General features: G+C 29.3%; 1 protein-coding gene across 1 annotated transcript; it reads right to left on the minus strand.

Moving 5' to 3' along the window:
- Positions 1-1,785: 1,785 nt before the first annotated feature.
- LOC100207902 (NPC intracellular cholesterol transporter 2) lies at positions 1,786-12,859 on the minus strand. Its single transcript, XM_065788792.1, has 4 exons — positions 12,732-12,859; positions 4,358-4,457; positions 2,420-2,685; positions 1,786-2,023 (listed from the first exon to the last, which is right to left on the minus strand). The coding sequence occupies exons 1-4, from the start codon at positions 12,732-12,734 to the stop codon at positions 1,940-1,942; spliced, it is 453 nt and encodes a 150-aa protein (XP_065644864.1). The 5' UTR covers positions 12,735-12,859; the 3' UTR covers positions 1,786-1,939.
- Positions 12,860-13,440: the final 581 nt, after the last annotated feature.

Raw genomic sequence — 13,440 nt, forward strand, 5'->3', positions numbered from 1 at the left:
GTCTCCTGTTAAACAGTCTCTCCAAATAATATTTTGATGCGCTCATTCAACCTCTCTATACAAAGGACATTCGATGAAGTTCCATCAACCGTTGGCTATCGTTTAAGTGATCCTTTTTTTCACTTTGGTGAGAAGAGTCTGAAATTCTCTTTAAAACCATGTATCCAAATAGTGAAAGATTGGAAACTCTGTTGCCACTTAAAATGTTTTTAGACACCCAATGACTGTAACGAGGACAATGTCTAACATCATTTTCGCGATCAGCTTTGTCTAATTATTTTTGAGATTAATAAATGATTTTTCATTTTGGTCAGATAAAATTCGAAAAAAATTTATTTTTGAAAAGTTTTTTTTTGAGTATACTTTACCAAAAAAACTTTACATGTAATTTTTTTACAAAACACTCAAGCCTCTGCTTGCATTTAGTTCAAAGGCGGGAGTCTCAGCAACATCCTCAAAGTTAATACAATTTACCTGTTTGTTGCATTTCTGACATCAATTGCTCAAGAGTTTAAACATTTGAATGCTCCTTTCCAAAACTCAAATGTTGATCAAGAAAAAGCTATAATTCATTACAAAAGTCTGTGCGAACATTTATTTGATCCCTGTATTTACCTTCGTCAACTTTAGAGCAAAATTTTCATATGATTGATGCTTGTCGATGTTACTTTCTTACATCGACATCCTCAAGACTAAAAGTGTATGGCAAAAAAAAAAAAACTTCAAAGCGTTCAATCACAATGTCTTAAATTTCTGAACAGAACACTTAAAGAATTTGAAACAAAACTGCCAGTAAGCAAAGCTATATACAATAGACTGTCTTTCCTCTCACCTTAAAGAGTTCTTAACAAAATATCAAAAATTTCATTTAGCCAACTGCCCCTGTGGTGGAAACAAATATTTATAAAATTGAAGACTAACACCGAAAAGATCAGCCTCATTGATTTTTACAGGAATGAATTATTTGAATCTTTTTCTGTTCTCAAGAAGACATCTCACTTTTGAGCTGCTATTCTTGATCATAAGATACTTTCTGGAGATGCAGCTTTTTTGAAATAGCTGATTACTGACTAAATTGTGTTATCCTTTTCAAATGTTTTTGTTGTGTGTCTTTTCTGAAGTCACATATATTAAGAAAAAACAAAGAAACAAAATATCAATAAAACTGCTCAAGTCAGTTGTACGAATCGAATTCTAACTTGCCAGTTGCAAAAAATGTTGCAAAGAGAATAAGGTTGCAAATAAAATCTTTACACGGCAACATGTTTGCCAAACTTAATTCAAGTATTTACTCTGACAGTATATACTCAGACTTTGATGATCTTATTTAGATTCCTGACATATATTAAATGGTTTAAAATTAGTTAGTTTGCCCATAAGACCTAACAGTCTTGTCGCTGAGCACCGCGGAAGAGCATATAAACCAGAAAGTTAACACCTTCTTTTCTTACCGATGGCGCTAAATAATTCCAGAGCGCTTTTCGAACCTTTGGATCCTCTTGCTTCTAAAGCGAGCGCTCAAACCACGGCTGCACTGCATTAGTCATGATATATAATAGTCAAAAATAGTCATGTGAATATCATGTACAATTGTAGGGATGAAAATAAAGTTTTTTTTATAAATAGAAACTAGATTAGAATTTCACACTTTTTTTTCCACTTATAAATACTATGGCCACATGTAAGCCACATTTGCTTTTCATGTCGGATCGGATACCAAATATCATGATTCCGTCTCACCAAGTTTCAAATTATAGATGTTTATTTCTAATAAAAAAAACAAAAAACGGTAACATTTATATTTTTCATATTACCATTTATATTTAACATATTATATTTTTCGTTTTATATCATAGTTTAATATAATATTTGTACTTATTACAAAAGTTTTAAATAAAAAACACATAAATGTATAATAAAAGTTGTATACAGCTCAGAGTTATTTCAGTACAAGTGGTATTATTACACAAACCAAATCCTTTTCAGCTTCATTTTGAATTTGCCATTTTACTGGAATGGAAATCTAAAAATGGTTTACTATTATTAATATGATAATATAGATCATTTTATCTATAAAAAAGCTAAATTTTTGAGGTGTTCTATTATTGAAAATAATATTAGTATTATTACCGGCGTGAAATACTTTTCAATATAGTGTTTACTTATTTATTTAGCAAAAACATTATTTTAAATAAATTAAGTTACGGAGAGGATAAAAATAAACTGGGCAACTGCTTGAGAAGCAAGCTTCTAAGGAGCGCTAAAATGAAATTTAAAAAAATTATTACTTTGATAAAAAGATCAATTTAAGGTCTGATAATTTATATTCAGAAAAAAATTAAGAAAGCGAACCAACGGTTTACGAAATCACCAGAAAACCGTTGGTTGGCCATAAGTATAACCACCGTATAAAGAGTACCTTAGGATTAAGTTTTGAAATATGTAAAGATTGACTGTAGCTGTATTCTTGATCCTCTAGTACTGGACAAGTTATTCCATTATCAAGACATGAGTCTTCTTTGCCAAAGCTGTAGTATGGAACCCAAAATAACAGCTTACCGTAGACTTTTGTTTTAAGTTGTTCACTAAAATATTTTGCTTTAAACCGAATTTCAAGAGTTGCATTACTTCCTCGAACCAAGGTACAAGGTTCTTTATCACAAGGCGTTATGCTAACAATAGTGTCTAGAGATAAAATAAATTATGTAAACACGCGTTGCGTTGACAGTTTAAACGCATACATTATTAGGTTATAATTCACACAAAGTTATAATTCACACAAAGTATACCAGTTGAACGTTTTTCTTTATTTTTCTTATTTATTTATTAATTATAAGCTTTTATTTTCTTTATGATTTAGATTATGTCATCTTCATAATAATATCTTAACTAAAAAAATTATTTCACAATAATTTTTCTAGTTATGACTGAAGCATGAGAAAAGTCATATAATTTAGACCTGTTGATGACATAAACATATTTAAAAAAAATCAATCAAATTATAAAAGCCGCAATCTGATTATAAATTTACAAATATAATTGCAATTTTTTAAATCTAAACATGAATAAATGGATGTTATAAATATTTGGTTAATAAACACTTAGGATTTACAAAATCATAAACAGTAGATTGGTATTGGTGTAACTCGTCTTAAATATTAAATGCTATTAGCATTTGATATATAAAGACTTGTTTTGTTTTTGTTTTGTATAAATAATTTACAGTTTTTTAATTTAGATAAGTGCTTGTTTAGATAACTTGCCCAGAAGGGGTAGTATTCATACCTATATTTGAAAATATTGTAGAATAAAAAATATAGATATGAATAACGAAATAATAGATAAAATCTTGCTTTGTTTATAATAATGACTTTTGACTAATGACTTTTGAAGTTTATTTTCTGTTAAATAAACACGTTTTTATCATGTTATTCGTTCACGGAGTAATATGCCTAAATTAATTTAATGCATAACGATTGTTTTTGTTTTTTTGTTTTAATTTGTTTAAGAGAAAGATTTTGGATTTAAAAGATTTCGAAAATACATGGGATTTTCTTTTAATTGCATCCATATAGTCTAATAGCTTTAAACCATTAATTGAGGTTATCAAACTCTGTATTTATAATGTTAAATATTATAAAAATGTTAGAGAGGGAAAAAGTGGTTTGTAATCCACAACAACAACAAAAAAAAAAAATGAAGTTTAGTATATTAGATGATTAGTAAACATCTATTATATGAAAAATAAACAAAAAAAGACACACACACACACACATATATATATATATATATGCCCTTTTTATATAATATAAAATAAAGGATATAAAATATGCTTAAAATATGTATATACATATAAAAAATTCAAATTAAGTGATTTGAGAAAATTAGTTTTTTTTAGCATTTTATTTAAATGTTTTTTAAAACAATCTTATTTTTTATTATTAATTAATTTACTTTGAATTATTTTTTAAATAGTATAAAAAAATTTTTTTGACATCATTTTCTTTTATAAAAAGTTTAAAGAACTTTTAATACAAAATTTATACAGTTGACTCTCGGTATTTCGAACTCTCAGAGGACTGATTCGAAATACCGAGAGGATTTTGGCGAGGGCGCAAGTGACCAGAAATAAAGTTCGAGATATCGAGGAGTCGAGATATCAAGTGTCAACTGTAAAATCTTACAGTTAGAAAACCTCTATCCCAAGTTCTTATATTTTTAAATTGAAAATATAAAAACTAGGCATATAGTTACTTTATGTCATGTTCTTGAAACTTTTACCAAATGCTTTCATATACATTTTTTGCTTTATATTAGGCAAATCACAGAAATTTTTAACTAAGATACATAAACTAACTTGAATCTAGATGTCCGCAATTTTGATGCTTTATCTTCGACTTGCATTCAACGGCTGCAAAAAAGCAAAATAAAACTGCAAGTAGAGTCTTCATCGTCATCTAAAGGACAAGAATATGATTTAAATTTTTTTTGTTTTTCAAAAAATCTGTTCATATTAATTCTAATAATTATTATAGCATATAGAAAATCCAAGTACACTTTTTAAGGAAGTTCCGAAGTAATTGCGTTTATACCTAAAAGTTACCACTTGCAATACTGTTTTCCTCAATAAAAATTTTAAAAATGAATGCATATTTTTAAATACGTAAATTTAGCGATGACGATGTTAAAAACAAAACATTCTGTAAACAAAATATTTTGCTGACTGTTTAAAGCTGTTTTAAACAATATGACATTTACTTTTCGGTGTTATGTTAGGGGCATATTTGTGTCTTTTTTGCGTACAATAGGAAACCGTATTGTTTATTTACTCAAATATTTAAACTAATTATAAAATATTTATTTGAAATTTCGTAAAAAAAAGCAAATATTAATAAATCTATCAAGTGACGTGATATGAAGAGAAATACTAAAAACATTACTTAAAAAAAGTTATTAAAAATTATAACTTTCAAAAAAAGGTTTATTCCCAACAAAAGTTGACAAAAGTAAAACTAAAATTACACCTTTTAATTTTTACTTAGAATTTGATTTTTGATCAAATTACATTTGAAATTATCTGAAATAAACAAGAATTATGAATTTAAACTCGTATAATGGCTATATAAGTACTTCAACAACAGAGAGTACAACACAAACTATGATCAACACTTATGACTATATAACTGCTTATTTGAAACGTTTTAAACTTTTATTAACGTTTAGTGCGTTTTCTATTCTTGTGAATGTTGAATATTCAATTGTTGAATATAAACACTGATCAACAAAAAAAATTTTTTTTAATTAACTACAACGAAAAGAACAAGGTTTATGGAAAGTTCACTAAAAAAAAAAATAAAGTACAAAATTTATGTCCCTCATATTTGTTGCACAATATATTATTCTGGGCTAACACAATGACTAATCAAAAAAATATGCTTAATGCCTTTCTATATACCCATGGGTTGTGTGAACCAACCAGTTTTGCCTAATACTAAGTAAGATGCTAGAGACCTATTTTCTAAAAAGAAGAATTGTAAAAAGATAAACCACACCTTTTATTCCATGCATTTTAACAAATTTGTAATTTGTAAGATTTGTAAAATTTGTAAGAGGTTTTCAACTATCCAAAAAAAACCTGCAGTTTTGAGGTCTCGTTTTAAAAAATCTTTTACTCCAAGAAGCCAATGTGTTTCAAAACTAGATATGAATTTACGCTAAAAAGATATTGAATGTTTTAAACAGATATCAATGGTCTATTTTATGAACTTGGCTTTAAACTTTTAACAGATTATTGGAGACTATTTATAAATTCTAGTAAAAAATCTGTTAGAACAGCTTTGCTTCCATGACAGCAATATTAGCAGTGATAAGTTATATCAATTATATCTGGAATGTTTGCAAATGAGTTTTTTTAAGAAATGTGTTTCTAATGCCTCTAGAATAGTTTTGATTACAAGACTTACTATATAAAATAAAAGAATGGGTCTCCGTAATCTGAGTTTGCTGTAGTCAAGTATAACATCAACTTCTTGCGGTTCAGTAAAAATCAATTAGCTGCCTCAAATTAAACTTAATGAAAAATTTTGGTTTTGAATAGGGGAAGGCTTTTGTAATATCTTAAGGAGAAATTTGAAGCAGATTTAACGGACATAAAACTCAAAACTGTTACTTTTATCGGCCCTTAACTACGCAAAATAGTGTAAAAAGTAACTTTTGCGATGAACTTCTTTGTCACGTTACGTGCAACAAGCGATTAACTTTTTTATAAGATGTATACAAGTTTTTGCTATTTGTTTTTTTGAATAACGGCTCTGGCTAACCTTAACGTGGTTTCTATTGTTAAAAATGATTTAATTTTATTCATTATTCAAATTTAAAAATTAAATCATTCACTAAAAGACAAGACCAAAGTTAAGTACATTTTATATTTCAAAAAGCTTATTGTTTTTGTGTTGTTTTTTTTTTAGGTTAGACTGGGTATCTGTCCCTTTACATGACAAAACGGATACTCAGATGCATCTTGTAATGTGGTAAAATAGTTTTTTATACTAATTTCTCTCTGTTTAAAAATGCATTTTAACATTTTTGTGAAATTCTCATTAAAAATTTTTTTATAGGTTTGGACGAGGAGGAAGAGGCGACATAAAACTATAGCCCAATTTTACATCTATCTTTTGACACCCAGTAGGGTGGATTGAAAATTCTTTTTATCAAATCCTGTTTTAATAGTAAAAGTATGCTTTTTTATTGGTCAGTTGCAAATCTGTTAAATATTATTGTTTTATTTTAGTGTAACAGCCTGCGCATCGATCCCGAAGTTTGATATAAACGTATAAAAAAGTGGTTTGAAGCCACTATAGCGTAAACATTTAACAAATTTACTTTGTGAACTAAATGCATATTATTGTGTTACTGTTAAGTGATATAGAGTTATTAGGAAAACCTTGTTTACAAATAGTTTTGTTTTTATTACTTTAAGAGGGTACTTAAAAGTGGTTGCGTGCGTATTGCATCATCTTATAGCGTAATTGTTTAGTTTGATTTTAGTGCGACAAAAATATTATAAGAAACAGTTGTGTGTGCGTTTACATTCATTACATATTTTTCTCTAAACTAACTAATAAATCATTATGGAATTTAAAAGACAAAGTTATCAGTGCCCTATATTCGGGAGTGTACAAGACAATGTATTGCAAATCTTTAAAGATGTCATGATATCTTAAGAATGGAATAGATTGCAACTTAAAGTTAGCAGAAATACTATAAAAGAACCACCATTCTTAGATACTGCCGAGCTTGTGTCTCAAAAAGTAGATGTTTTGAGAAAATTGCCTCTTCCTACGGTTTCAAACACAAGAGTAATTCAATTATTAAAGGCTTATCATTTAAAGTGAAAAAGCTCATCAAATCTTTAAAAAGATCATCTGCTGATCAAAAAATTGATTTTATACAGTATTACAGAGTTCTTTTCGACATTTGTTCGTGTAAATGTAAACAAACTCAACATTACAAAGTACAAAAACAAGAAAGGAAGATGCTAATTGGTGGAATAGATCATATTCTTTCAACTAAAATACAAAAAAAGGTAACAAGCCTCTAAGACGAACAAATCTATTTTATACATTCACAAAATTCAAGAGAAGTGTAATATTGAACAGCAGGAGTTGGTGTCTTCTTTAAGTGAGTCTGAAGTCAATATTTCTTTGCCTGATAGGCTAAACTTACCTTCCACATCACAAATAAAGAAAATAACATAAAATACATTTAAAAGTTTGCCTATGTTGTGAAAAATCTGCGATCGTTACAACGAAGCAGCCGTAGCAATTGTTTCTTCCGTGTTGCACGATATATCTTCAGGTATTGAAGTGGTCGATAAATCAAAAATACGATGGGAAAGGAAAAAAGAACGTAATGAAACGAACGCAGCTACATTTATCTGCTTTATACTTTGATGGGCGAAACGACCAGACGCTAAATATTGTGAAGAAAGGAGCAAAAAGGTATAGACAAAGAGTGATTGAGGAACATATATCTGTTGTTAAAAAACCAGATTCAGTTTATATTGGTTACGCTACGCCAGTTCGAAGTACTGCCAAAAGTATTGAAACATCAATTTATGGGCTTCTGTTGTCACAAAAAATAATTTTAGATGATTGATGGCTATTGGCTGCGATCACACTGCAATATTGGTACGTTCACTAAGACAGGAAAAATCAACGGCGTGATTAGAACCTTCGAGGAAAGGCGTCAACGCCCCTTACAGTGGACTATTTGCATGCTACATTTAAACGAGTTGCCTTTGAGACATCTATTTATCAACTTAGACGGTGTTACCACTGTCCCATACACACATGCTGGTCCTATTGGCAAATCATTAGAAAATTATGAAAAATTACAAATAATAAACTATGAAAAACTACAAAGCGAACTTCCAGAAGTCAAATTTGAAGACCTGGGTACAGATCAAAATTACTTATATGAAATAACAATGGCAGTTATTAGTGGCAAATGCTCTGATGATTTGAGTAACAGATCCCCGGGTAAGATGTCCCATGCCCGATGGTTTACAAATGCAAACAGAATATTACAATTATATATTTCTACATCAAATAAATTAAAACTATTAGCTGAATACTGTGCTAAAGTATATGATCCAGTATGGTTTCAAATAAAAACAAATCCAACTTGCAATGATGGGTCTAAGAACTTTTAAAAATTAATTAAATGTTCTCGATGTCTGCTAGCACAGCTCAAACTAATATTAGATAACGTAATTCAACGTAATGCCTATATTGCCCACCCTGAAAACTTGCTTCTGTCGATGTTGTGTGATGAACACAAAACTCGCTGCCAGGAGGATACTCAAAGCACGAAATTCACCTCATACATAAAAAGTACCTCGTGTGTTTTAAGTGCCGCAAATAATTTTTTATGTCAATAGTTATTTTGAGCTCATCAATTGGTAACGAAATTATTTCGATCCACTAATTCTTCGACACATCACTAATCAGGAAATAAAAATTTACTTAAAGCTATCATGTCATACGCAGGCAGTCGAACGCTCTGTGAAAATAGTGACGGAGGCTTCTATGTCCTTATGCGATAAAAAATCAAGAGAAGGTTTATACGAGCTAAACTTGCATCCAGAAAACTTATGCCTCAATTTGATACTAATCAAGATTTTGTGGTCAAAGCATAATCAGTTAGATTTTATTTTACAGTATATAAATGTATACTAATTTCAAATTTTAGTACTATGTTTATTGTTTATGCATTCTATATTTTATTTTTTTATTTGTGATCATTATAAAATTGTTTCTTAATAAAAACTATGCATTTAACCAAACGTTGTTTTTTCCATAATTCCCCAAACTTTAAATCACATGCGCGGGATAAAGATACGGCTTTATTTAACTTTTTATAAACAACTTTTAATTGTTTAGACCTAAGACAAAAAAATATCACTATTAGAGTATGATCAAATAGCTTTTTTTTTTTGCCAAATATAACCCTAATACCCAGTTATAGATATTTAAACAAGAATTGGCAATAACAAATCAAATTTATGTGAGAAAAATTTTTTTTTACCACAGTTTTATCAAGAAATCCATATATAAAAAATTTTCTACTAGAAACGTCATGGCTTTTTATTGAATTGTCCGATTTTCATAATTTTTCACCTTTAAAATACTGTATTTGAAGGTTTTTTAATGATATTAAAAAACCTTCAAATCAGTTTAAAAAATTAGTCCACTTACCTATATATATACATATATATATATATATATATATATATATATATATATATATATATATATATATATATATATATATATATATATATGTATATGTATATGTATATGTATATGTATATATATATATATATATATATATATATATATATATATATATATATATATATATATATATATATATATATATATATATATATATATATATTGTTAATTTACCTCCTCAAGGCCAAGAAGATCACAAAAGAGGAGGCTACTTATTTATGTTATGACCCTCTCTCAACTCTATAACTCCTAAATACGAACCATGACGAACAAGGCCGCTGTGCGGAGAAACGAGTTGAGCGCGGTACTACAAGGGATGTGGTTGGAACTCGGAACCTCTCGCTTATGAAGCAAGCGCTCTACCACTACACCACCACCGTTATATATATATATATATATATATATATATATATATATACAGTATTGGACAAAACATTTGCAATCAACATCGAACAATGCTAAAAAGTGTTCCTAATTTTACATGTCTTAAAAACGAAACGAACTATACTACCACAGCAAACAGTTCAAGAGTTTGAAGTCATAGCATGCCATGACATGAGCAATCAGCTGACAGGTGACAGCACACAGGCAAAATTTCGTTGACAAGTGCCATTTTGCAGCGGAAAAAACAAGTGCAACTTTTTTGGTTTGTTTCATTTTCTTAAGTCTGGTACGTGTCAACGTCATAGAAGTTTTTTAATAATTAAAGGAAGTGTCTAGAAGTTTCCAAAAGTTTCCAGAAGCATGCAGAAGCTTTCAGAAGTTTCCAGAAGAAGCATCTGGAAGCATCCAAACGCATCCAGAAGCTTCCAGAAGCATCGAAAAGAAGTATCTAGAATCTTCCAGAACAGGTTCACACAGGTTCATTTTACTATATAAGAGACATGTAAATCGACATGTAATTCAGTCAGTATATGGAAGTCAATCAGTCAGTATTATCCAGACAGTTTATCGAAGTGAGTTTTATCAAAGTGTTTTATCGAAGAACATCAATACAAGAAGTGAAATACAACAAGTGTTTCATTACATCAATACAGTCCACATCCAACCAAGACGTTGTGTTCCACAGTGCATTATTGTATCATCACAAGGTAAATGTAACACGGTAAGCCTTGAGAAGCGTGATTATTTATTTTTATTATTTTTATGACTTCAAGTGCAAAAATGGCTCCCGACAGTCTTGGATTGGAACTAAGAAAGAAAATTATTGGCGATTACGTAATTTTGCGTGAAAAAATGGACCGTATCAAGACTATGCTCCAAATATCGTTCAACGGGGAAGTTGGCAGCAGATAACAAAGGTGGAAGACCACGTTCCATCACTTCTTGAGAGGATTCTATGATTGTCAGATCGGTCAAGAAGGATCCCTGGATATCATCAGTCGAAGTACAAAAGCAATTAGAGCTGCCTGAATCGGACTGAACAATCAGACGACGTGCTGTTGAACCCGGATTGTTTTCTTGACGCCCTGCAAAGAAACCGCTGATTTCACTAAAACACCAGAAAAAAAGACTCCTGTTTGCTACATCTCATATTGACTGGAATGTGCAGAATTGGCGAACTGTCCTGTTCAGTGATGAATCGAAGTTCAACATTATTGGGAGCGATGGCATTTGCCGTGTACGTCGACCGGCCGGAAAACGCCTCGATTTATGTTACTGTCATAAGACCGTGAAGCATGGTGGAGGCAATGTAATGGTCTGGGGGTGTTTTTCTGCTAACGGTCTAGGTCCAATACATCGAAACGATGGAATAATGGACCGTTTCATGGATAAAAATATCCTGAAAGATGTTATGTTACCTCATGCTGAATGGAATATCCCAATAAAATGGGTTTTTCAGCAAGACAACAATCCGAAACACACTGCAAAAGTAGTCAAGCAGTGGTTTCAAGACAACCACCTATCGGTGATGGATTGGCCGCCTCAATCCCCGGATCTCAACCCTATCGAGAACCTGTTGGAGATCGTCAACCGCAGAATTAATCGTGAAGGTGTTCGTAATAAGGATCGACTGTTTGAACAAATCCAAAAGGCCTGGGCAGCAATTCCACAAAGTTTCATTGATCACCTAATCGAATCTATGCCTCGAAGGTGCAAGGCTGGGATCGACAACAAAGGATTCGCCACGAAATATTGATAGCGAAATACAGCTTGGTCAACATTTTGTCGAGTTGCACTTGTTTTGTCCAGATCGAAACCAACTTTTTTTAATACTTTTGATTAATTTATTAATTTTCGTGTAGAAATAATGAACTTTGTGATGAATAAAACTTGAAGAACTTTGTCTCTAAACAGTTGCATAGTTATTTTTCTAAATTGAAAAAATGCAGCACTTTTATTTAAAGAAACTAAATTAGCATTATTTGGTTGCACTCGTTTTGTCCGATACTGTATATATATATATATATATATATATATATATATATATATATATATATATATATATATATATATATATATATATATATATATATATATATATATATATATATATATATATATATATATATATATTATAATATAAACAAACCCAAGTTTAAAGCTATAAGTTGTTACCGGTTCTATGATCTATCTTATGCACTTAATTTTGATAAGTTCTTTATGTAACGACATATATATATATATATATATATATATATATATATATATATATATATATATATATATATATATATATATATATATATATATATATATATATATATATATATATGTATACTAGTTCCATAAGATGGTAAGATTGGATGATATTGTATTTAATATATTTATATTAAATAGTAAAAGTTTAAATTACTATATTAATAAATATATATAACAGAACTTCAGATATTCTATATAAGAAAATCATTCTGCAAAGGTTCAATGGAAAAAAAGTTACTCTGTTAAGAAAGTATATTTAAGCAACCTCTGCTAAAATTTAAAAGTTCTCACCATTTTATCTGCAGTATCTTGATATAAACTTACGTAACTGTTAATGTAAAGAATTACAGACTTATTAAAAATCGGTTTTTTAAACGGTTTTATAAAAATTGCAAGTTCTTCTTGCAATTTTTTGAAATTGAAAGTTGCAGTGTCTTCTTATTTAAAAAATTGTATTCATCATAGGTATGTAGCTATTGTTTTAAATTTGTTAAAACCTCCAAAACTTTCAAAATTACAATTTTGTTTATGTAAGTAAAAAATTTATTGTAGATTTATATATAACAAATAGACTTTTTAAAACTTAATTTATTTAAATGTAGTTAAAAGTAATGTTGTGTCGGTAATGTTTCTTATGTATTAAAAAAAAAAAAAGTTTAAATAACGAAACTAATGTCAGTGTAAGAGGTTCCTATGGTATATTATGTGACGTAAAAATTAAGATAATGTTTTGGTATATCATGTGACGTAAGAATTAAATATCTGTCATAAAATAAAACAGTCTGTGAACTAATTTGGGAATAATTTGATACAAACAAGTTTTTTAAGTACTATGTGTACTTAGTACTTAAAAGTTGTGCATTTATATATGTACGTTTTTATTTATTAGCCCTAAAATGATTAACCCCAAAGGAAACAATGGTATATAACTTTTCGGCGATGAATATAACTAAAGAAATCATAAATAATTTTTTTCGATGTTAAGTATATTAAATGAGAT

This window comes from Hydra vulgaris, chromosome 01, assembly GCF_038396675.1.
Source record: "Hydra vulgaris chromosome 01, alternate assembly HydraT2T_AEP".
Lineage (NCBI taxonomy): Eukaryota > Metazoa > Cnidaria > Hydrozoa > Anthoathecata > Hydridae > Hydra > Hydra vulgaris.